This window comes from Haliotis rubra, unplaced genomic scaffold (genome assembly GCF_003918875.1).
Source record: "Haliotis rubra isolate DU_JTF1 unplaced genomic scaffold, ASM391887v1 Scf303, whole genome shotgun sequence".
NCBI lineage: Eukaryota > Metazoa > Mollusca > Gastropoda > Lepetellida > Haliotidae > Haliotis > Haliotis rubra.
Window position 1 is genome coordinate 1,100,650 of NW_025766973.1, and position 26,484 is coordinate 1,127,133.

Here is a 26,484-nt window from a genome sequence, read left to right on the forward strand (position 1 = left end):
GTAGCCTCTTACGGCAAGCATGGGTTACAGAACATCAATATTCTAACCAGGACCGTCATCAGAAATATCACACGAGTAACCAAGCCTATAGTCACATACCTACATCATCGAGGTCTACGCAATGCCTTCTACCTGGACGACGGCATTCAGGTTCACCAAAGTGCCAGTCAACTCAGACTACAGCTGAACTTCACAATCAAGTTGCTCACTCAACTAGGATGGCTGGTGAACCTTATGAAGTCAGAGTTGGAACCAAACAAGATCTACAATTTCTGGGGATAAGATTTATCACAACACAGAATCGTATTGTCGTCCCAGAAGATCGTTGGGTCAAGATACAAGCCATGATTCCTCAAGCAGTCATCTCTCCGTTAACACTACGAACATGGCAATCTCTACTCAGTCTACTAAATTCGGCCTAGGACTTGACTTGCACAGGAAGGTTACAACTAAGACCGCTGCAACGGTTCCTGACAAAATATCTGACAGCGTCAAGTCCAACAATCAAGTTACCAGATTGGCGAACCTACTCATTGCACAACTCAAGGCTGCTGCAGCTACTGCGTGTGGGTATCAAAACATGTTTGAAGAAAGAGGATACTCGCCGACAGCCAAGGCGTAACCTTAGCGTTACACAGAACCACTTTATCTGCTGACAGAGTGGCAGAAGTTTCTGAAACTTATGCAAGGAGGTGCCATTGCTTTGGTGGATCCTCAAGTGGCAGGAATACCTTGTCATCTTAGACATACTAGACATCTGAAAGGGACTTTATTTATCTTGCTGCCATCAGAGTGATCACCATGAAGACAGGCATCAAGTTGACGAAAGTACCTGAATTACTTGCTCTGCTGAGATCTTTTAAACTGGAGGACCAGCAAAAGAAATTCAGAGCTCCGGCTGAATGTAATTCTACGTCATCTCACGAGTGATGCCTATGCACCTCTAGATCAGACTACCTTCGAGCTGCTTACACAGAAAACTCTGTTCCTGCTTGCATTAGCCACGGCAGCTCGAATGTCGGAGATACATGCGCTAGACTTTGGTCGAACTAGATTTGACACGGGGCACCATGCTGCAGTACATCTAGGACTCAGATGCGATTTTTTTGCCAAGAATCAACTACCTGGTCAACCAGATAGACAGTTCCACGTACCAGTGCTTTCTACAATCCTTGGACCAGAGGATACGCAGGACTTATCCTTGTGTCCTGTCAGAGCCCTGAAGATATATCTTCAAAAGACTAAAACAAGGAGAAGAAAATTCAAGCGCCTGTTCATCCCGTTATCTACAGAGACATCAGTAGAAGTCTCAAGAACGACAATATTGTTCTGGATGAGAGCCATTATATTGAGAGCCTACAAAGCAGCAGGACTAGAACCTCCAAGAGCTTCCAACCCACACGAAGTCAGAGCACTGGCGTCAACACTAGCTCTACATAGAAATTTCTCTATATCATCAATTATGGAGGGCTGCTTCTGGAAGTCGGATACAGTGTTTGCCAACCACTACCTCCGAGACATAGCCACCGAAGACGTCTCTGGCATTCACCAGTTTGGGCCTCTCGTTGTAGCACAGCAACTAACGGTTCCACAAAGGTGCTGAGTTGGAAATCTCACCCTTTATCACGTTGACTTGTTGATAACTTTTACTAAGGAAAAAGTATTAGTTTGAAAGTCCATGCTCACAGTCTAGGCCAGACTAGCATGAGTGATTAAGACTCTGTACGGGTAAAGATCTTACCTGTACATGAAGGGGTCGCAACTCATTTATGATGAAGATCTTATCATAATATATGGGTTGTTATAGATAACTAGTAAGAAGAAGATACTAGTATATCTCAAGCCACATGAATCTACAAGATTCAACTTGTCTGAGACAGAAGTAAGACAAGAAAGTGGTCCCCCCCCCCGAGTTATAAAGGAAGTTGGAAGAATAGGATCTAGGAAGTGCCGTTATGCAGTTCCCATGGGGGGGGGATACAGGACAGAATCCAGGAAGTGGCCTGATCCGAAGGATTTTATAAGCAAAGATCATGAGTCAGGATAAGGAAAAATATGTAATTTTTTAAGTAGAATTGATATTTTCTACTTATCCTGACTCATGAGGTCAAGCCCTCCCAACCTCCCTGCTGGAAACACTTCGGATTTCACAGTAGATCCAGGTGCATGAGCAGAAAAATCAAGAGAGAGTGACAAGTAAGGCTGGACACATGACTGTTTGTGCGGGAAAAGGGAGGTAACTCGTGGGTGAGTGTACTTTTACGTCTGCTTAAGGGAACTACAAAGGATTCAAGTTTTCCACTACCATTCACATAGAAGAGGGAGATGAGCAAAGATCATAAGTCAGGATAAGTATAAAATATCAATTTTACTTAAAAAATTACATGTTTTTTAGTTTACGATGATCAATCTATATGATCTGTATTGATAGCCAGCCCTAATGACCATTGTTCTGTTGTATTTCAGATTCTTCATGGCGTGATAGGCCGCACTTTGCCCCTCAAGTTCTTCAATCCCCGCCAGCTTCTGGCTACAGAGTGTCTTACCTGCATCGTGGATATACTAAACGATTCTCAGTCCAAGTCGGGATTAGTACTCAAGTGTCTCACGGTGCTCAATCAAATAGGTAACCTTCAACTAATATGAGAATCCTTTGATTCTATACTCAAAGCATCATTTTCAGGGGATGTTATTGTTATACTATGGGCTATTAATTGCTGAGCTTACTTGACCAAACTTAATTTTATTAGCGTTGGGCTTCAGACAAATGAAGATTGATGTTGCCATTTTGGTCACAGCAGAATTTAATGTTACTCTTGTAATTTGCCTGATAATTTCTCTGAACCCACTGTGCCTGCTGTGTGCCATCTGCAAATGATGCTTGGTGAGAGAGTGATTGAGTGAGTGAGTTTAGTTTTACGCCACACTTGGCAATATTCCAGCTATAATGGTGGTGATCTGTAAATAATCTAGTCTGGCCCAGACAATCCAGTGATCAACAGCATGAGCATCGATCTACGTACTTGGGAACTGATGACATGAGTCAACCAAGTCAGCGAGCCTGACCACCCGATCCCGTTAGTTACCTCTTACGACAAGCAAATGATGCTGAGAGACACAGCTTGACTAAGTATTGACAATGACATCAGGCCATGTACTGTATGGATGGATATATAGAGAATACTACCGCGAGGTCTCATTACATACGAATTATCTGAAGCGAGTGTCCTTCCTATGGTATCTGACCCGGTGGCGAGGAATCGAAGTCAGATAATATAGGAAGATCCACAGTTCATTATAATTCGTATGTAATGTAGACAGTAATGTGGTATTATTTATTACCCGTCTTACATGCATTAAATTGACAAAATAAGCGTATTTTTGTTATGTTTTGGTTTCAAACCGAAACCGGTTTCATAAAGAGGGTTGCGGAAGAGTTTGTACTGTAGTACAATATTTGCATGGCGTCACACTGTAATGGCGTCACTGCCTTGGTAACCGGCGTCCGCGATGCATGTCAGTTGTCATCGCCTCGTACAGCCTTCTACAGTAAACTACTCCGTAGCACCCGTTTCTTGGTTTCCAGTTGCTTCATTGGCTAACATCACTGGTGGAAACATTGCGTTTATGTTTTTAAACGGATATAATGTCTCAGTTCGACTCACAATTAAACAGCGACCACGGCAGCGTTCGCAATGTTTACATTCCACAATGCATTTAAGTTGTAGAATGAATGAATTCGCGTGTTTGTTATGAATGAAAAAATAGTTACGTCAGAACATGACCTAATTGAGAGGTCATCGGTTATCAATCAAATCGTTAGAATCTCAGGTCAAGTCGTTCACGACACAGGTCAGCGATCACGACACTTTCGTGTGGCGTCACGAGATTAGTATGCAACTACCCATCACGTTGACCTCGTGGGTAATAAATCTCAGAGGTAATGCCAACAAGCTTCTAGAGTTCTCTAGTGTGTGGTGTGATCATTTTACTGACAACAACAATAATAATAACACAGATATTTGTAATAGGTTAGTGTTCTTCTGTTGAAGCATGTTCAAAGTTCGAATACAATTATTAGCTTGGTCCATGGATCATATGAATATTAACCTGTTGAACAAACAGTTGTTTCATGTACTTTGTGTAAACGTTAGAGAAGAGTAGGCCACATGATTGTAAAGTGAGCAGAATGAGGATTGAATAGTTAAGATGTCCAACCTTGTTATAAGATTGTCATCATATCTTGACATAGTGACTTTCTGCTGATGCCGATTTGCTGTTTCTTGACATCATCTTTTCTATACGGAAGCAATTTTCCAGATGGCATGTGTATTTAATGTTCTTGTGCTGACGGTTTTAGTGTCTGCAACTGATGATGAAGATAACTCATGGTCACAGAATCAGCTTCCATGAGAGCTTCATGGAAGATCTTCTCAAGTACCTCATCAAACAAGTGTGAGTTGTGCTGACATCATGATGTTTTTAGTTTTGTATTCTTAGTTTTTGGTGGATGTCCTCAAGGTTAATTTACTGCTGAACAAAATGCAAGACTTATTCTGTTGGAATTTTTGGACAGACACATGGAGCCAGAACCCATGCTTGTCACAAAAATTACTTTAAATCACAGGCCCTTGTGTCTTTGCGAGGATTAAAGATGTTAAAAACATATAAAGCATCCACCAACCAGATGACTTGCTTCGACCACCACCCCCGTTTTGTGTGGATATATCGTCATCCATTTGTGTCAAGATCGTTTAGTTGAGAGTCAAAATCGGGTTTAAATCTATGTGCAGAAATACCAATAAAGAATTGGTAGGTGTCATGAGTGGTGATCGATAGGCCAATCATCCATGATTATGTTTAAATTAAAGGTCACATGCAACGTAAAACACAACTTTGCAGATTCTGATACCTTTCGGTATGGACTTATCGAAACAAATCGTCAAAAATGCAAATTCAACTTATAAAGTTGAAAAATAACGCGATGAAAAAACCCGCGCGAAATCGGAGTTCAAACGTTTCACTAAATTTCCCCCGACTTTTCTGGGGAAAACGGGTTTCAACAGCTAGGCTGCGCTCATAGCATGTGCGCAGCGAAATAGGTTCGCGCAGCTTGGAAGCGGGTTGTCGGTGAATACTTTCGGTGAAGGCTTTGGTGTGAGCTATTTTTCTAATGTTTTGTTGATATCTCACGAAGTAGCGAGGCTTTTACATGTTATGACAGTAAATTAACTGTTTATATAATTTCATTTGTCTATTTCACCACACGTTCTTCTTACCGTGTCACTTTCTCAGTTCGATACTTAAAAAGCAATGTCATTATTTAGCGTTGACAGAATTTCTAACTGTGATATAGATATGTTGATGTCACAGACAAAACTCAATGTCTTGTTTATTGACACCTGTGTGTCTGCCTGCCTGTCTGCTAATGACAATATTCAATACACAGCTGCTATCACTGACCACATGCAATTTGAACTTAACACCAATCAGGCTATACACCATAAACAAAATGCATTGATTTTTGGCCCGAGTTCGGTCTCTGTCACATTATGTAATTACACAGACAGGCAGGTGTGATGCTTGTACACATGACATGTTATGATGTCTGTTGATTGCAAAATGTTATACACCAAAAATGAGCATGTATTTACAAAACCCAACATCTCTATATATACACACACAATGAGCCGTGAGGGCATCTGCAAATGAACCAGCCGTTACACTTGAGTGCACACCCACCCGCTCTGACTGGGTTCGGTATCCCGGCTGCTTCGTTTCTTGGGAAGTAAACCGAAGTACACAATATTGCACTTTTGATTTGCGATTGTACGCTTATAATTTTCTTTATATGTTTTTTCATAACCAGCAATGCATATTATATGTCATGAATAAGTGATAATTGTGTTTTAATTATGTTTGATTTTTGGGTTGCATGTGACCTTTAAGTTTTAATCGATTGCATGCGATGGTACCGTAGTGATCAGCAAAGCAGTTGGGTCGGGTGCACCGAAGTGTCCGGCCTTGTCATAATGTATTGTACTGTGAAGCATTTCGAGTCAGGGGTCATCTCAAACACAAAGACAAATATTAATCTTCAATCTTCGCAAAGACACGAGGGCCTGTGCTATAATTGTAGTGTAGCAGTGCGGTCCTGGGCAATCCTGGGTTCTGACACTTCTATGATTGTCATAAGGCTGTGTTAAACTATATGAGGCGAGCATGATTGGCCCAGTTGTTAAAGCGGCTGTGCTAAATTTCATCTCTTGGGCACATCAGAAATCTATGGTAATGTGTTCGAATCCTGCTTATGCTTCATGACCACTTTTTAAATTTGAGACTGTAAAGAAAAATATTTACCACAGTATACAGTTTTCAAAACCCTATGTAGTATCTCTTTTCTCCCAGTTAGATTGCAACACACTCTCTTCTGTTGTATAATTACCTACCAAAGTGATGATACTGATAGTAATTTTCTCAGTTTGAACGATGACCTGTTTCAGGTTGACTCCCAACGAGATCACCCAGTCGTGTCTGGGCCTGTTGGCCAACCTGTCTCGAGACAACTACACAGTCCAGTCGTATGTCAAGGGTCTGGTACGTCCCCACACAGAAGCCTGCCTTTAGCTGCATATTCCTGGGAATTCTTGGAAAGATAGTCAATAAAATAGAAATTGACAGGATAATAGTGATCAGTGCAGTTTCAAACTTTGATTTCTTGAGATTTAAAAGTAGTCACTGTGCACTCACTTTCAGAAATATCCATGTAATCCTAATGTCATGGATGTTTTGTGCACATAAGTCGTAACTAATGGAAATGATTATGAGTTACTTTGGGCCTTCTGGCCTATGGTTTCATTGGATTACTTCCTTTGAAATAGATTCAGTTTGGAAAAAAACAACGTCGTTCAAAAACATCCGAGTGAAATGTTATGTTATATCTTATAAAGGCTGTCGTAACAATGCCATGGCTGTATTGTAGGAGAACTTTAAACGCCTGATGCGGATGCTGTGCACTTACATCTCCGACAAGAACCTGACTGTGGCTGTGTTCAGCATGTGTGTTCTCACCAGTCTGTGTCTTCATGAAGAGATTGGCCAGGAGGTAGGTCAACTTTAGACAGGTTTTGTGTTACTGTCAATTAGGACGGTGGGGTAGCCTAGTGATTAAAGCATTGGCTCCTCATGTTGAAGACCCGGGTTGGATTCCCCACATGGGTACAATCTGTTGAGCCCATTTCAGGTGTCCCCTGCCGTGATATTGCTGAAACGGCGTAAAACCAAACTCACTACTGTCCATTTACTGCTGGCATGTTTTAGACGTTTGAATTTCAGTCGTCAACATTAGAGAGCTATGTTCCTCTTTCATGTACTTTCACACTGCTTTTACAGCAAAATCTTGTCAAGTCGATGTGAAAACATTTCATGTTTGAAAGTTAAATGTCACTTTCTTACATGTGTTTCTGAGATGGACAGATTGAAATGCAGTAAACTATTATCAATATAGCTGAAGTGTATTTTCACCAGATTTTCAACACAGAGAATGTGAATGAGACTCTAAAGCTGATCTTCAACATCTTGGTGAACGGAGACTTTGGTGTGACACGTCTGTATGTTGTCGACCTCTTCCAGGATCTGCTTAAGAAACCCAGCATACAGAACTCCCTACAGAGGTAAGAAAAACAGCATACAGAATTCAATGTACCTGGTGTATGCAACAAGATGAGCGTTTTCTGAAACTCTGACGACTCCCATAACAACATCAAGACATTCTCTTAAAACAGAGGAGCAAAACCCTCTTTATTGACAGTTGAATGTTCTGTTTTATGTTCTGGTTCAGCAACTGGTTCTCTATGTTCTGCTGGAAGAGTAATTTTTGATGATGAATGTAATATTTGTCAATGTAGGTAAATTTGCTTGCAGTTTATCAGAAATCTGTGTTATTCCAGGTATAAACACTTACAGGTATGCATCAACCATACCTTGAGCCTTATTGCTTCAAGCACAGGAGAGACTGTCACCAAGGTAGGTTCTCTTAAAGGTTTGATCAAAGCGGAAATAACAATTTCAACTGAATCATTTTTGTTGTTGAAACCATTGGTATCCTGAAATGTTGGGCTAAGAGACATGCTCCTGTTTCAAACTACCCTCCCAGACACACATGCTCCTGTTTCAAACTACCCTCTCAGACATACATGCTGCTGTTTCAAACTACCCTCTCAGACACACATGCTCTTGTTTCAAACTACCCTCTCAGACACACATGCTCCTGTTTCAAACTACCCTCTCAGACACACATGCTCCTGTTTCAAACTACCCTCCCAGACACACATGCTCCTGTTTCAAACTACCCTCCCAGACACACATGCTCCTGTTTCAAACTACCCTCCTCAGATACACATGCTCCTGTTTTTAAACTACCCTCCCAGACACACATGTTCCTGTTTCAAACTACCCTCCCAGACACACATGCTCCTGTTTCAAACTACCCTCTCAGACACACATGCTCCTGTTTTAAACTACCCTCCCAGACACACATGCTCCTGTTTCAAACTACCCTCCCAGACACACATGCTCCTGTTTCAAACTACCCTCTCAGACACACATGCTCCTGTTTTAAACTACCCTCCCAGACACACATGCTCCTGTCTCAAACTACCCTCCCAGACACACATGCTTCTGTATTAATGTGCCCTCACTCTCAGACACACATGCTTCTGTGTTAATGTGCCCTCACTCTCAGACACACATGCTTCTGTGTTAATGTGCCCTCACTCTCAGACACATTTGCTTCTGTGTTAATGTGCCCTCACTCTCAGACACACATGCTCCCGTGTTAATGTGCCCTCACTCTCAGACACATATGCTTCTGTGTTAATGTGTCCACACGCTCAGACATACATGCTCCCGTGTTAATGTGCCCTCACTCTCAGACACACATGCTCCCGTGTTAATGTGCCCACACTCTCAGACACATATGCTTCCGTGTTAATGTGTCCACACTCTCAGACACACATGCTCCCGTGTTAATCTGTCCACACTCTCAGACACACATGCTCCCGTGTTAATGTGCCCTCACTCTCAGACACACATGCTCCTGTGTTAATGTGTCCTCACTCTCAGACACACATGCTTCTGTGTTAATGTGTCCTCACTCTCAGACACACATGACCCTGGATCAATGTGTCCTCACTCTCAGACACACATGCTCCCGTGTTAATGTGTCCACACTCTCAGACACACATGCTCCCGTGTTAATGTGCCCTCACTCTCAGACATACATGCTCCCGTGTTAATGTGCCCTCACTCTCAGACACACATGCTCCCGTGTTAATGTGTCCTCACTCTCAGACACACATGCCCCTGTGTTAATGTGTCCTCACTCTCAGACACACATGCTTCTGTGTTAATGTGCCCTCACTCTCAGATGCACATATTGTGTTAATCTGCCCTCACTCTCAGACACACATGCTTCTGTGTTAATCTGCCTCACTTTCCACTCACAGTTGTTTGAGCTATTGCTCAGTTTCTGTACTCTGGGAACCATCAGGACGTCCATCTGCAAGACCTTGTTCAGTGCCCCTAGACTGCAGTCAGCTGACCACTACCGGAATGCACTCAAGGGTCCAGTCAGTGGTCAGTCTGAACCACTGTTTGCCATCGTCCACTGGGCCATGCAGACAGTGGAAACATCTGACACAGCATCACTGTATGCCCTGGATCTGCTCACAGAGATTTATGAGGTTTGTGTTAGCTGTGTGTTGTCAGGTTGAGAGTTTTTTCTTGTCAAAGAATGAATACATTTCTTACAACATGTATAAGTGATATTTACTCTCTATTATTGCTTCTTCGCTCTCTGTACTCTAGTGCAATAAAACAGTCAAATCACATGACAACCCTTTGATAATTCCTACACATTGATGTGAACTGTAGTTGGTATGTGTATGTGTTGGGGTAGGGGTGGAGTGTTGGGGTATGGCACAGTTACTGCCTGATTGTGCCATAAGTCTGAGCAAGCACATAGAAACATCGAACAAACATGATTCTACTTAGATAAGTTCCTTGTTGTGCAGGCCCGGTGGTGGTGTAGCTTAGTGGTTAAAGCATTCGCTCGTCCCACCGAAGACCCGGGTTTGGGTATAATGTATGACGCCCATTTCTGGTGTCCCCGCCATGATATTGCTTGAATATTGCTAAAAGCGACATAAAACTAAACTCACTCACTCACTCCTTGTTGTGCAGGAGGTGCTGTACTCCGATCGGAGCCCGGACCAGTGTATCCACTCCGACCTGCTACTGCCAGTGCTAGTGGACATGCTGAGGTCAAGTGTAGAGGGTGACGCCACACTGGTCAGAAGGAATTGTAACAAGGTGGTCAAGGCAGTGAAGCTTCTCACAGGTCAGTGGTAACGTCTTTTCTGTAGATTACCTGCACATAGTAGGCCAGTGAAATCCTGACCATGGATATGCTACATCTTTGAATGACCATGGATATGCTACTTAGAACTGTTATATGAGCAGTCACAGAAACAACACAATCGTGAATACTCCATTGATTTATTCTGATACTATTATTGCATTCTTAACCTAATATTACTGTTTTTTAGTTTTTTTCACATTTTTAAATATAAATGGGGCAGGGGCCAATTTTACAGCGTCATTTTTATAAATGAAGTTGAATGGTTTGTCAAATAGTTTAACTTAGCTTTGATGACCACATCATAACGAAAAGTTTCTACTGTAAGGTCCATATTCAAATTGGGCTGAATAAGTCTACATGACTTGTTTATAAACCTAAGAGCAGAACCACATTCACAGCTTACACTTTTAGAAGACTGATAGTTATGAGATCAAAGTATGTGAGACTGTGATGAAAGTTACCACTAACTTACTTTGGCATTTCTTTATCATTATGCTGCAGTGTAATACAAACTGTTGTACTATTCAATTCATAGTAAGTAAAGTCAGTTCAATGACATCTCTGTGTCTAGTGCTGTGCAGTGAGGATGATCTGAAAGCGTCGCTGGTGGACCTGGTCGACACACCCCTGTTCCAGACCATCATCAACTTCCAGCTCAACAACAATAAGATACTGCATCCTAAACCTGGCCCCGCAGAACGGGATGACTGGAGGTGAGTGAGTGAGTGAGTTTTACGCCGCATTCAGCAATATTTCACCTATATTGCGGTGGTCTGTAAATAATCGAGTCTGGACCAGACAATCCAGTGATCAAAATCATGAGCATCTGCCTACACAATTGGGATACAATGACATGTGTCAGCCAAGTCTGACCACTCATTCTCGTTAATCCCACTTACGACAACCATGGGTTACTGAAGATCAATTCTAATCCGGATCTTCACAGGTTGTGATGACTGGAGTTACACACTGATGATGTATTCTCAGTATTTGTTGGGATGATTGATGATCATCAGAGGAGACTGAAAGGATCCAGTAGACAGACTTGGTGACTTGGCTGATTGCATGTCATTAGATGCCAATTGTGCAGATTGATGCTCATGATGTCAATCACTGGATTGTCTGACCTAGATTCAGTTATCTGCAGACAGGTATCGCATAGCTATAATACAACCAACAGGATAAAACTTTAGTACTTGTGCATCCCTGTGCCAAAGTATATAATGTCTTTCCTTTCATGTTTTTTATAGCCTGTAGAACATCATTGGTATTTTTGGACCTTTTTCGTGATGAGTTAAAGATGGAGAGGTGGTCAGCTGGCACTGCTATTACAGCCGCTCCTTGTTTTTCAGTGAGGCAGGCATAGAGGTGGCGCTGGTGTGTATGCATCTGATGACCAAGATCAAGAGATATGTTCGGGACATGGAAGTGTACATCACGGGGCTTCTCCAGGTATGTGATGCTAAAACACACAGAACTTGTTGCAGCATTACTTTTTGTCTCAGCAGATCAAAGTTAGCCCCAACATTACCTGTTTAGTCTATAAATCAATGAAATCGGCGTGACATTTCCACGTTGTGGACTTGAGCATGACAATTAGGACAATATATCTGAGGCTGATTCAGAGTTCTTTGTGAACTGAATAAACACTTCAAGCATGCAGTACTTGGTACATGTTAAATTGATCAGTTGTGAGTGAGTGAGTGAGTTTAGTTTTACGCCGCACTCCGCAATATCCCAGCTATATGGCGGCGGTCTGTACATAATCGAGTCTGGACCAGACAATCCAGTGATCAACAGCATGAGCATCGATCTGCGCAGTTGGGAACCGATGACATGTGTCAACCAAGTCGAAACTGACCACCGATCCGTTAATTAAGCTCTTCTACGACAAGATAATAGTAAGCCTTTTATGGCAAGCACATGGGTTGCTGAAGACCTATTCTATCCCGGATCTTCACGGGTCAGTCGATCAGTTGTCTAGATGTGACCATTTGTTTTTAGCATGTTTCTCATCATCTCAGTGTGATCACATTACACAACATAGGTTGTATATTGACATTCTTTAATCCATTGCAATTTTTTAGTTGTGAGTATTTGTAATTTATTTGTGGTATCTGTAAGCGTAATGTGAATCTGTATAATGTAGACTTCATCATCAGTTGTGAAGATGTCATGAATTGACCTGTGACGAGGTGTTTCATGTTTCAGGATAGTCGTACCGTTCCATTCCTGGCATCAGGGCTGGTGTGTGAGAAGAGTGACACGGTACAGCTGGCACTCCGACTGGTGTGTCAGGGGTCAACCCTGGAGAACTTCCCTGACGTCATGTGAGTCAGCAGAGATTGTGTGTTCTCTTAATTTTTTCAATGATTCACTTCTGATCATGCTGTTAAAGCAGTTTCATGTTAAAAGGCGATGGATTTTGGTTTTGGAAATTTGACTTCTTCAAAGTGAAGCATTTTAGGTTTTGAAATCAAAGTGCTCAGACCACTTTCGGAGATGCCATATGTAAAGATATTAGCCCTGGGCCCGTTCCTCAAAGCGATCGTGTAGCGCTCACGACAGTCGTAACTCCCATACTTTAACATCGACTACGACTGTCGTGGCGCTGATCGCTTTGACTGAAATATCTGGAATCATTGTCACATTCATCTTTCTTGTCAGCAAGTAAAGGCCACCCTCAAGGTCATAGCCTGAAGAAATGTTTCCTTTGTGTGATTATTCATGAAGCATTTACTGGAGATCAAAGTCTTCAAAGAGTTATAAGAGACATAGGTAATAGGTCAGGTCACATTTAACACATTCTTGTAGCTGACCATCAGGGGGATATTTGTGGCAATGCTGAGTGAATGTGGAGGTGTTCACGTCATCATTATTACTGTTCCCCAGTCTGGGTGATGCTGTGGCTGCCATCAGGGGGATATTTGTGGCAATGCTGAGTGAATGTGGAGGTGTTCACGTCATCATTATTACTGTTCCCCAGTCTGGGTGATGCCGTTGCTGCCATGAACTTGAAGAAGGCGGAAGAGACCAGCAAGTCATCTACTTCCAGTGTCACAGTCACTCCGACAAAACACTCAAACCAGTCAATCAAGCGTGGCCTGGAGAACAAGGAGAATGTGCCGGTGAAGTCCATGAAGAGATCAGTATCTAACAATGAAAGTATCGACACGTCACTACAGTCACTCATTGAGAAGATGCACACTAGCCTCGAGGTGAGGATAATTTGTAAAAATTCCAAGTGAACACCATTATCGATGTATATGAAACAGTGAACACTACTGGCTAGATTCTCTTATCCATCATGACGTACTGAGCTCTGCAACATCACCAGATTCTGTGGAGTAGCCAGGTGGAAGGAGTGAGGTTTTGTCTTATTGTAGGGGGAGGTGGGGTAGCCTAGTGGTTAAAGCATTCGGTTGTTACGCCGAAGACCCGGGTTCGATTCCCCACATGGGTACAATGTGTGAAGCCCATATCTGGTGTCCCCTGCCATGATTTGGTGGAATATTGCTAAAAGCGATTGTAAAACTAAACTCACTCACTCACTCCTTGTTGTGCAGGAGGTGCTGTACTCTGATCGGAGCCCGGACCTGTGTATCCACCGACCTGCTACTGCCAGTGCTAGTGGACATGCTGAGGTCAAGTGTAGAGGGTGACGCCACACACTGGTCAGAAGGAAGTGTAACAAGGTGGTCAAGGCAGTGAAGCTTCTCACAGGTCAGTGGTAACATCTCTGCTGTAGATTACCTGCACATAGTAGGCCAGTGAAATCCTGACCATGGATATGCTACATCCTTGAATGACCATGGACATGCTGCTTAGAACTGTTATATAAGCAGTCACAGAAACAACACAATCATGAATACTCAATTGATTTATTCTGATACTATTATTGCATCCTTAATAATAATAAAAAATAATAAGTGCATTTATATTGCTATTTTCCATCCGCTGTGGTTGCTCAAAGCCGGAGGTATCAAGGATAGTACTTGGAGAAGAGATGGGTTTTAAGTTTGGACTTGAAGACAGCTAAAGATGGGGGAGTTTTGATATCAAAAGGAAGACAGTTCCAGAGAGAAGGAGCACAGAATGAGAAAGGAGCACATCCTTAACCTAATATTACTGTTTTAGTTTATTTTAACATTTTTAGATATAAATGGGTCAGGGGCCAATTTTACAGTGTCATTTTATAAATTTGAATGGTTTTGTCAAATAGTTTAACTTTAACTTTGATGACCACATCACAACGAAAAAGTTTCTACTGTAAGGTCCATACTCAAATTGAGCTGAATAAGTCTACATGACTTGTTTATAAACCCTAAGAGCAGAACACTTTTAGAAGACCTGATAGTCATGAGATCAAAGTATGTGAGACTGTGATGAAAGCTACCACTAACTTACCTTGGCATTTCTTTATCATTATGCTGCAGTGCAATGCAAACTGTTGTACTATTCATGGTAAGTAAAGTCAGTTCAATGACATCTCTGTGTCTAGTGGTTCAATGACATCTCTGTGTCTAGTGGTTCAATGACATCCCTGTGTCTAGTGGTTCAATGACATCTCTGTGTCTAGTGGTTCAATGACATCTCTGTGTCTAGTGGTTCAATGACATCTCTGTGTCTAGTGGTTCAATGACATCTCTGTGTCTAGTGGTTCAATGACATCTCTGTGTCTAGTGGTTCAATGACATCTCTGTATCTGGTGGTTCAATGACATCTCTGTGTCTAGTGGTTCAATGACATCTCTGTGTCTAGTGGTTCAATGACATCTCTGTGTCTAGTGCTGTGCAGTGAGGATGACCTGAAGGGGGCTCGCTGGTGGACCTGGTCGACACACCCCTGTTCCAGACCATCATCAACTTCCAGCTCAACAACAATAAGATACTGCATCCTAAACCTGGCCCCGCAGAACGGGATGACTGGAGGTGAGTGAGTGAGTGAGTTTTACGCCGCATTCAGCAATATTTCACCTATATTGCGGTGGTCTGTAAATAATCGAGTCTGGACCAGACAATCCAGTGATCAAAATCATGAGCATCTGCCTACACAATTGGGATACAATGACATGTGTCAGCCAAGTCTGACCACTCATTCTCGTTAATCCCACTTACGACAAGCATGGGTTACTGAAGATCAATTTTAATCCAGATCTTCACAGGTTGTGACTGGAGTTACACACTGCTGATGTTTTCTCAGTATTTGTGGGGATGATTGATGATCATCAGAGGAGACTGAAGGGATGGAGTAGACACACTTGGTGACTTGCCTGATTGCATGTCATTAGATGCCAAATGTGTCGATTGATGCTCATGATGTCAATCACTGGATTGTCTGACCTAGATTCAGTTATCTGCAGACAGGTATCGTCGATAGCTGTAAAACAACTAACAGGGCAAAATTTAGTACTTGTGCATCCCTGTGCCAAATTGTATTATGTCTTTCCTTTCATGTTTTTTATAGCCTGTAGAACATCATTGGTATTTTAGGACCTTTTCGTGATGAGTTAAAGATGGAGAGGTGGTCAGCTGGCACTGCTATTACAGCGCTCCTTGTGTTTCCAGTGAGGCAGGCATAGAGGTGGGCTGGTGTGTATGCATCTGATGACCAAGATCAAGAGATATGTTAGGGACATGGAAGTGTACATCACGGGCTTCTCCAGGTATGTGATGCTAAAACACACAGAACTTGTTGCAGCATTACTTTTGTCTAAGCAGATCAAATTTAGCACCAACATTCCCTGTTTAGTCTATAAATCAATGAAATCGCTGACATTTCCACGCTGGACTCTGAACTTGAGCATGACAATTAGGACAATTTATCTGAGTTTGATTCAGAGTTCTTTGTGAACTGAATAAACACTTCAAGCATGCAGTACTTGGTACATGTTAAATCGATCAGTTGTCTAGACGTGACACTTTGTTTTAGCATGTTTCCCATCATCTCAGTGTGATCACATTACACAACATAGGTTGTATATTGACATTCTTTAATCCATTGCAATTTTTTAGTTGTGAGTATTTGTAATTTATTTGTGGTATCTGTAAGCGTAATGTGAATCTGTATAATGTAGACTTCATCATCAGTTGTGAAGAGGTCATGAATTTACCTGTGACGAGGTATTTCATGTTTCAGGATAGTCGTACCGCTCCATTCCTGGCATCAGGGCTAGTGTGTGAGAAGAGTGACACGGTACAGCTGGCACTCCGACTGGTGTGTCAGGGGTCAACCCTGGAGAACTTCCCGACGTCATGTGAGTCAGCAGAGATTGTTCTCTTCATTTTTCAATGATTCACTTCTGATCATGCTTTTAAGCAGTTTCATGTTAAAAAGCGGTGCATTTTTGTTTTGGAAATTTGATTACTGCAAGTGAAGCATTTCGGTTTTGAAATCAAAGTGCTCAGACCACTCGGAGATGCCATATGTAATAGATAATAGCCCTGGAATCATTTTGTCAGATTCATCTTTCTTGTCAGCAAGTAAGGCCACCCTCAAGGTGATAGCCTGAAGAAATGTTTCCTTTGTGTGATTATTCATGAAGCATTTACTGGAGATCAAAGTCCTCAAAGAGTTATAGGAGACATAGGTAATAGGTCACGTCACATTTAACACATTCTTGTAGCTGACCATCAGGGAGATATTTATGGTAATGCTTAGTGAATGTGAAGGTGTTCACGCCATCATTATTACTGTTCCCAGTCTGGGTGATGCTGTGGCTGCCATGAACGTGAAGAAGGCGGAAGAGACCAGCAAGTCATCTACTTCCAGTGTCACAGTCACTCCGACAAAACACTCAAACCAGTCAATCAAGCGTGGCCTGGAGAACAAGGAGAATGTGCCGGTGAAGTCCATGAAGAGATCAGTATCTAACAATGAAAGTATCGACACGTCACTACAGTCACTCATTGAGAAGATGCACACTAGCCTCGAGGTGAGGATAATTTGTAAAAATGCCATGTGATCACCATTATCGATGTATATGAAACAGTGAACACTACTGGCTAGATTCTCTTATCCATCATGACGTACTGAGCTCTGCAACATCACCAGATTCTGTGGAGTAGCCAGGTGGAAGGAGTGAGGTTTTGTCTTATTGTAGGGGGAGGTGGGGTAGCCTAGTGGTTAAAGCATTCGGTTGTTACGCCGAAGACCCGGGTTCGATTCCCCACATGGGTACAATGTGTGAAGCCCATATCTGGTGTCCCCTGCCATGATTTGGTGGAATATTGCTAAAAGCGGTGTAAAACTAAACTCACTCACTCTTATTGAAGGCCCAGGTTCTGTCCCGTTTGGATAAAAGGTTTTGAGTCCCATTCTTAGTGTGCGCTGCCTTCACATGGCTTGAAAATGTGTAATGTGGGGTACAGCACAACTCATTCACTTCCTACTTGACTGGGCACCCATGGAGATCTGGGCCTGAGATGGTTGGTTGTACTTGCTGTCAGGCCCTTGTTTGTCTGTCCCAAATTGTCTCGTTGCCACCTTGACACAGCTTTAATATTGCTGACACTCACTGACTCATTATCTTTACCTGTTCTGTTTGCTTATTATGTGAGTCTATATGATCTATTGTATGCCTGATTTATTCCATCACAGGTGAAGGACACCAAAGCCTCAGATATCATTGAAATATATGAGCACAGATTTCAGACACTACAGGTAATTCTAATCTATGCACAACCAGCATATATTCCATGATAATGATGTAAATCAAATACCACTCTGAAAAAGTTAATGAACATAGTTAATCTGTTATTATTATTTCCTCTTGACCAACATAAAGACCAAACTTCCTTGGATGCTAAGGCCAAAATTTGTGTGACAGTCTGTATTGTATTTATTTACTGAGAACAGTAGCATAGAAGAGCATAAAGTTGCCCAGATTTAGCTTAGTTTGAACTTAGTTTCATTGACCTTTTCCCTAAATCTGTTCACTACAAATACTGTATCTGATAGAAAACTCATTGTGTTGTAGACTAAGGAGGAGCATCTAGAAAATCTGCTGGAGGCGAAGACCATGGCAGTAGCCCAGGCTGACCGACTCATAGCTCAGTACAGGGCCAGGCAGGCCAGGTATGAAGGCGAGGTGAGTTGTTTTGTATATCTGTTCTTGTAATGATTGTAGCCCAGGCTGACCGACTCATAGCTCAGTACAGGGCCAGACAGGCCAGGTATGAAGGCGAGGTGAGTTGTTTTGTATATCTGTCCTTGTAATGATTGTAGCTCAGGCTGATTGACTCATAGCTCAGTACAGGGCCAGGCAGGTCAGGTATGAAGGCGAGGTGGAGTTGTTTTGTATATCTGTCCTTGTAATGATTGTACCTCAGGCTGATTGACTCATAGCTCAGTACAGGGCCAGGCAGGAGGCCAAAGTATGAAGGCGAGGTGGGTTGTTTTGTATATCTGTCCTTGTAATGATTGTAGCTCAGGCTGATTGACTCATAGCCCAGTACAGGGCCAGACAGGCCTGGTATGAAGAAGCGAGGTGAGTTGTTTTGTATATCTGTCCTTGTAATGATTGTAGCCCAGGCTGACCGACTCATAGCTCAGTACAGGGAAAAGACAGGCCAGGGATGAATCACGAGGTGAGTTGTTTTGTATATCTGTCCTTGTAATGATTGTAGCCCAGGCTGACCGACTCATAGCTCAGTACAGGAAAAGACAGGCCAGGGATGAATGCGAGGTGAGTTGTTTTGTATATCTGTCCTTGTAATGATTGTAGCTCAGGCTGACCGACTCATAGCTCAGTACAGGGCCAGGCAGGCCAGGTGTGAAGGCGAGGTGAATACATTCTGTATATCTACCATTGTCATTGTATCTCTGTGTTTAGAAAAATATTAAACTGGCGTCTTTGTGTTACAGACACAGAAGATGCGCTGCTACTCCAGGAGTCTGGCCGAAAGGCTGAGAAGTATCAGGAGCAGATTAACACACTTAATCTGGAGGCGTGAAACTCTACAGCATGAGTTTGATCAACAGGGACAGGACTTACAGAGGTAGGCACAGGAGTTGTAGGTGTAGACATTGGATTTGGACATTGAGGCAGAGGAGTTAGCACTGGTGTTATAGGGGAAGGTACAGCAGTTAGGTGTTATAGGGGAATGTTCAGAAGTTATGAGGTGAGGTAAGCCGAATTACAGAGGTTAAGCATGTGTTATAGGAGGTAAAAAGTGCAGGTGTTATAGGTAAGGTACAGGTGTTATAGGAAGGGAATGAGTTCACAGGTGTTAAGTGGTATGTTATGGGAAAGGTACACACAGGTGTTATAGGGGCACAAGGTACAGAAGTCATGAGATAAGCACAGTGTTGTTATTGGGTAAGAAAGGTACAGAAGTACACATGATGGAAAAGGTAAGCATGAGATAAGCACAGATGTTATTGTACAGAGAGGGTATGAGGGTGAGCATGTGGTAAGGTAAGTGCAGGTGTTATAGGGAAGGTTCAGAAGTTATGAGATAAGCACAGGTGTTGCTGAGGAAAGGTTATATGGTAAGCACAGGTGTTACTGGGAAAGGTACAGAAGTCATGAGATAAGCACAGATGTTATTACAGAAAGGTACAGAGGTTTTAAGGAGTAAGCATAGGTGTTATGGGGAAGGTACAGTTGTAATGGGGGAAGTTCAAAAGTCATGAGGTAAGCACAGGTGTTATTGGGGAAGGTACAGAAGTTATGAGGTAAGCACAGGTGTTATAATGGGGAAAAGTTAGAGGTGGCACAGGTGTGTTATTAGGGAAGGTACAGAAGTCATGGAGATAAACACAGGTGTTATTAGGGGAAAGGTACAGAGGTTATGAGGTAAGCACAGGTGTTATGGGGGAAGGTACAGAAGTCATGAGATAAGCACAGGTGTTATAGAGGAAAGTACAGGTGTAGAGACACACTGTTCAGTAAGCACAGGTGTTATTAAGGGGAAAGTCAGAAGATAAGGCACAGGTGTTAGTCATTAAGGATAAGCACAAGGTGAGGTTCAAGTTAGCACATGGGGTACAGAAATCATTAGGGTTAGGGAGATAAGCACAGGTAATATTGGGGAAGGTACAGAGGTTAGGAGATAAGCACAGGTGTTATAGGGGGAAGGTACAGAGGTTATGAGGATAAGCACAGGTATTATTGGGGAAGGTACAGAGGTTATGAGATAAGCACAGGTATTAAGCACAGGTGAGATAAGCACAGGTATTATGTGGGAAGGTACAGGGGTTATGAGATAACAAAGGTATTATATTGAGGAAGGTACAGAAATGAGGATAAGCAGAGGTTAGGTGAAGATAAGCACAGGTGGTTATAGAGATACACACTAGGTATTGGGGAAAGTTGTTTGAGATCACTAGTTATGAGAACCATGTTGCTTGTATTCTTGGCAGGACTTGAGCTGAAGTCAGCAAGAATGTGAGGAGCTGATTGGGGGCAGCACTTTCAGAGCTAAGCAGGGTACAGGGTTAAGATAAGCACATGGCAGCTCATTCTAGAACCTCTGTATCCTCTTGCTGAAGTAATGACAGTGTTTGAAAGCTCATCACATTGCAATGTCACATTTATAATCACAAGACATTTATCTATAACATACCGGTACTCTAACCCTCATAGAGATCTATGTTCCAATTGGTCTTTAGCAACCCATGCTTGTAACAGGAGATGGACAGGATCAAGTGGGCTGACTTGTCTAATGCATGTCATTGTATCCCAAATGGAACATATTGTTGCATGTCTGTCTGTCATAGGATTATCTAGTCCAGACTCGATTATTTACAAACTGCCATCAAAATGCTGGTGTGATAAATAGCAACAAGAAACAACTGACACTTTTCTGACTTTATTTAGGTCTCACAGACACTGATTTAGTTGATTAACTCTCATTCTTCTAAGAATTATTTGAACTGTCCATGTTCTGCAGGCATGACAAGAGTGAGCTTGAGCCTGCTGTGCCTCCAGCAGGAACACAAGACCATGTCGGAGATGCACGACATGCTGCAGAAAACCATCATGAGAGTCTCAAGCAGCAACATGATGTGTGAGTCATGTGTTGGGGATAGAAGATCTCACCCTTGTGTCTTATGATATGAGAAGCATCAGTGCAATGAGTCAGTTAAGGTTTAGAAGTCCGAGATTTGCCTTAAAGCTTTTTATCGACAATTGTTTATATAATTGATATTAAAAAGACATACACAAGGTTGAGATTATAATTTACAATCCAAAATCATCCTTCCTTATTTTCGAGTTTTTAAAAGTAATAACTAGTTGCTTCACAAGAATAAAATACAGTTAACCAGCTTTAGGGACCGAGAGATTAGTCGATTTGATTAATCATTTGATTGTGACCTCATTGTAACCACGATGATATGACAATGGTCTGCAAAGCTTTGTGGTACAATATAATTGTGTTTAATCTCACCCAAACATCTTCAGGTGTGCATGGGAAGGTGTGTTCGAGTTTGACACCTGGTCAAGTGTGCATGCTAGCTGCTGTAGGTGCTGGTTTCCAGCCAACAATGTGGAACTGCAGACTTCTGCATGAAACATCCTTTGATGTGAACTAAGTGACAATCTCGAGCGATTCGTAGTTTTCTACACAAGTCAGGTGATTTTACAGAAACTGCTAGTCTGAAATGGGCATGGCTAAGTTGGATTTGACCAATGGAGCTTACTGCTGATTCTCTAACCAAGTGTTAACTGGAAAACATGCATATATTTTGGTTGGTTATATTTAGGACCACTGATCATCTAAGGAAGTTGGAAGATGAAAGGAAGCAGATTTCAAAATTACTGAAGGAGAAAGAAACAAAACTAACAGGTGGGTTCCTCATACAGTGACAAAATAACTTGACAAATCTGTACATGTAATGAGTTAGGTTGTGACTATTGTAGATAGGAATAGGTGTTGTCTTCATGTAATGCCCATGGTTATGTTGTGTATCAGAGACGACAAAGACACTGCAGAAAACAGATGAGAAGCTGAAGAAGGTGTTGGCCGAGAAAGCGACCATCGAAGAAGAGAAGGACAAGATGGAGCTGACTGTGGACCAGCTCCGGACAGACATACAGCGAGCTGAGCAGTTTCAGAAGGGACCTGCAGCATAAGGTGAGTGTGTCCCCATCAGCAGTGTGAGGTAGTGTAAACTGAATGTTCTAATTAGAAGAACCCGTGAAGATCCGGGTTAGAATTGATCTTCAATAACCCATGCTTGTCATAAGAGGCAAATAACAGAATTGGGTGGTCAGGCTCACGGGCTGACTTGGTTGACACATGTCATCGTATCCCAATTCGTAGATCGATGCTCATGCTGTTGATCACTGGATTGTCTGGTCCAGGCACATTTTTTACAGACCGCTGCCATATACTGTGATATAGGTGGAATATGCCTGAGTGCGGTGTAAAACTATACTCACTCACTTACTCTAATTAGCATCATGGGAAGTGTGAAGAGCTGTGGATTGGGGGATTGTCAAAAGCTACAGCATGGGGTTGTATCAAGAGTAACATCACTGTAGTAGTGCCAAGAGCTTGAGTTTTTTAGTTGATGGTAAGGGGTATGTCATTTTCATAGTGTCTACAAAGCTGCTTCTCTCTATACATTTACCTGAAAGGGAAATTATGTCATGACTTGTATCTATCAGATGGTGTCCCTGGAAGCTGTTGTCCAGGACCAGGAGAATGCCATGAAGGAGCGGGAGGACAAGCTGGCAAATCAGCAGGCCGAGATAGACAAGCACCAGCAGATAGCTGCCCCTTATACACAGTCTCAGTGGGGGCAAGGAACGAGAACCCACCCAAGTGACCATGCACATACACACGCTAGAGATTTAATTTAGGGGCGTTCAGGAAAACAGTAGCACCAGCAGATAGCTGCCCTTAAACAGTCTCAGAAAGGGCATGGACGGAAACCCATCCAAGTGACCATACACATACATGATAGAGGTTTAGTTTAGGGGAAACAGAAGCACCAGCGGATGGGTTGCCATTGCACAGTCCAAATGCATTCATTTTCTCGCGAATTACCTCCCCTGTTGAAGGTATCCCACATCACATCTTTATTACTTTGCATCACATTTCGTAATGATTTCATGACATGTTTACTAATGAATTGCATGTTTACCATGGTGGCTGTGCTACTTTTACCAGACCACATATATAATGCATTTAAGCAACAGATTGTATACAGTTGCATTTAAATCATGTTTGTGTGTTTGAGCAATTCCAGACAAGATATCGTTCCAAAGTGTGTATGATTTAGGACAGGAATACAATGCAACATATTTAGCTGGCAGTTTACAGATTTTAGGTTTTGTTCTGTGGTATATGATGGATATATATACATGTATGTATGTGATTTTGTTTTGTGGCATTGTTCAAATGTATCTGACTCATTACTGACTTCTAGTGAAGGAATGGTGGACTGGGATAACTCAAGGGCTGAGAGCGGGTTATCACAGTACTCGGAGTCGAGTAAATAATTTGTTCTTCAATCATAAAAATGAGGACAAAATGGCTCTGTCTTTGTTAGGCTTTTGTGCTACGGTATTGCCGACAAATGGTGCATTGAGGCAGGGTGTGTCTCTTTCAACCAATCAAAGCCTTTTCATAGTTTCACTGACCATGTTGACAATGACTAGGCAAAACTGAACATTATTTTGAATAATATCAAAACATTCATGCATGATTGAATGTCACAATAATAACCAACTTAGTCAATTATTTGGGGATATATTTTGTAGATTAGAATGTAACATAAATCCTTGGAATTTCTGATTTTAAATAAAGCAAATATATGACATCAACAACGAAAATAAGTTTATACTATGCTCACAGAAGAAATCTTTTTGATTAATACACATAACCTCACGTTTTTTACTCACTAAAATGAATTATTGCCAGGCGACAAAGGTGACATCTATCAAGTTCTATTTTGTAAACTGAATTGTCTGGGACTGGTTTAACAAGCGTCAGCAGCTGTCTTAGCCTATGTAAGCTGTTCCATTTGAGTATCATATGTTAGGAAGCCAGGTGTTTCCACATAGAGGACATGCCACTATCTTTAAAAAATCAGTTCCACACTGGGCAAAGTTGCATTTGTTTCTGTGTTTAGACCTCAAAGTATGACTCAAGCGGGCCAAGTGAGTGAGTGAGTTTAGTTTTACGCTGCACTCAGCAATATTCCAGTTATATGTCAGTGGTCTGTAAATCATAGAGTCTGGACCAGGACAACCCAGTGATCAACAGCATGAGCATCCGATTCGGCAACAATTGGGAACCATGCCATGTGTCAACAAAGTCAGCGAAAGCCTGAACACCCGGATCCCGCTAGTCAGCTTCTTACGCGACAACCATGGGTTACTGAAGATCAATATTCTAACCCAGACCTTCACAGGTCACTAAGTGCCAAAAGTCACATTAACTCGTCGCCATAAGTAAAATGGGTAGGGTAATGCAACCTCGGTACCCAGTTCCAAAGTTTCTACCATTCCCAGCCCAAGAACAATGCATTTTACTTGTCATGTAGATAGCATTATAATAATCTTCACTGATGTCCACTATTCTGTCCCAGTTTGTGCTTGGTGAGCTCGACTTCCCTGTTGTTCTCTCCTGTCTCTCTCTCTTTCACTCCTGTTTTATTGTGTGTACAGATCTTGAGGTTTGTGTTGGTCATATTCCTTGTATAAATGTGAAATACCTGTACATATGAATGATAAATATTCAAATACTCAGCTCTTTGAAGGAGTTTCTTTGTGGTGATATACACTTTACCATTTACAGAAAGGATGGATTTTGATAGTATATTTTGCCACCTGTTGGACCTATAACCATGGAAACAAACAATTCTAATATGAGGAATCATGGCAGGAACAAGTAATCAGAATCTTTCTCTAGATGAGTGTCAAACTCTGTGTGATGCAAATGGATTCAAGATTGATTTCAGAAGGGAAGGCGGTGCATTTCACAGTGAAGATTTAATTCTGTTATACAAGGGATCTTAAGCGCTTTTAAAGGGTTCTATGGGTACATGTGACCAAGCCATCAATGGGACTGCAACTCGCGAGAAGTCTGTAGACTTAAAGGCACAGCATTTACTCACAGTGAAGATTTCATTTTCGTGAACAAGGGATCTAGCTGCCTTTAAGGTTCTATGGGTACATGTTGCCAAGCCATCGATGGTACTGCAATTCGGCAGGGTCTGTGACTAAAGGCACACTTCAAGATTCTTCCTGAATTTGTTTGGTGGTTGTTGTCAGCATTCATATATGATTCCAGTGCTTGTGGGTTTAACCAAACTGCTAAGCATGTAAGACCTCAAACATAAGTTTAGACAACATCATGAGCAAGAATGAGGTACTTGTCAAAGCTGTGTTAAACTCACACCCATGAACCATGATGGATTGACCAAATGGTGGGTTCTCCAGCAACACCTATATTCTTTTCAGACTAGAAACCACTATTCGATTATTTACAAACTGCCATCAAAATGCTGGTGTGATAAATAGCAACAAGAAACAACTGACACTTTCTGACTTTATTTAGGTCTCACAGACACTGGTTAGTTGATTAACTCTCATTCTTCTAAGAATTATTTGAACTGTCCATGTTCTGCAGGCATGACAAGAGTGAGCGCAGCCTGCTGTGCCTCCAGCAGGAACACAAGACCATGTCGGAGATGCACGACTATGCTGCAGAAACACCATGAGAGTCTCAAGCAGCAACATGATGTGTGAGTCATATGTTGGGGATAGAAGATCTCACCCTTGTGTCTTATGATATGAGAAGCATCAGTCAATGGAAGTCAGTTAAAGGTTTAGAAGTCGAAGAGATTTGCCTTAAAGCTTTTATCCACAATTGTTTATATAATTGATATTAAAAGACATACACAAGGTTGAGATTATAATTTACAATCAAAATCATCCTTCCTTATTTTCCGAGTTTTAAAAGTAATAACTAGTTGCTTCACAAGAATAAAATACAGTTAACCAGCTTTAGGGACCGAGAGATTAGTCGATTTGATTAATCATTTGATTGTGACCTCATTGTAACCCGATGATATGACAATGGTCTGCAAAGCTTTGTGGTACAATA

At 41.9% G+C, this 26,484-nt stretch overlaps 1 protein-coding gene across 1 annotated transcript in view; it reads left to right on the top strand.

Annotated features, from left to right (window-relative positions):
- The window catches only part of LOC124282775 (protein CIP2A-like), a 29,631-nt gene extending 6,204 nt beyond the window's left edge, over positions 1-23,427 (top strand). The window contains 26 exon segments of the mRNA XM_046718802.1: positions 2,467-2,626; positions 3,824-3,852; positions 4,361-4,455; positions 6,504-6,597; positions 6,983-7,105; positions 7,528-7,673; positions 7,950-8,025; positions 9,507-9,743; positions 10,243-10,399; positions 10,992-11,133; positions 11,773-11,872; positions 12,632-12,750; positions 13,407-13,638; positions 13,987-14,071; positions 15,208-15,351; positions 16,610-16,676; positions 17,123-17,354; positions 18,020-18,082; positions 18,399-18,509; positions 19,286-19,419; positions 19,810-19,814; positions 21,316-21,398; positions 21,401-21,432; positions 22,130-22,212; positions 22,339-22,500; positions 23,037-23,427. Of these exon segments, the coding sequence (XP_046574758.1) occupies positions 2,467-2,626; positions 3,824-3,852; positions 4,361-4,455; positions 6,504-6,597; positions 6,983-7,105; positions 7,528-7,673; positions 7,950-8,025; positions 9,507-9,743; positions 10,243-10,399; positions 10,992-11,133; positions 11,773-11,872; positions 12,632-12,750; positions 13,407-13,638; positions 13,987-14,071; positions 15,208-15,351; positions 16,610-16,676; positions 17,123-17,354; positions 18,020-18,082; positions 18,399-18,509; positions 19,286-19,419; positions 19,810-19,814; positions 21,316-21,398; positions 21,401-21,432; positions 22,130-22,212; positions 22,339-22,499 (2,910 nt within the window). The 3' untranslated portion in view covers position 22,500; positions 23,037-23,427.
- The last annotated feature ends 3,057 nt before the right edge of the window (positions 23,428-26,484 follow it).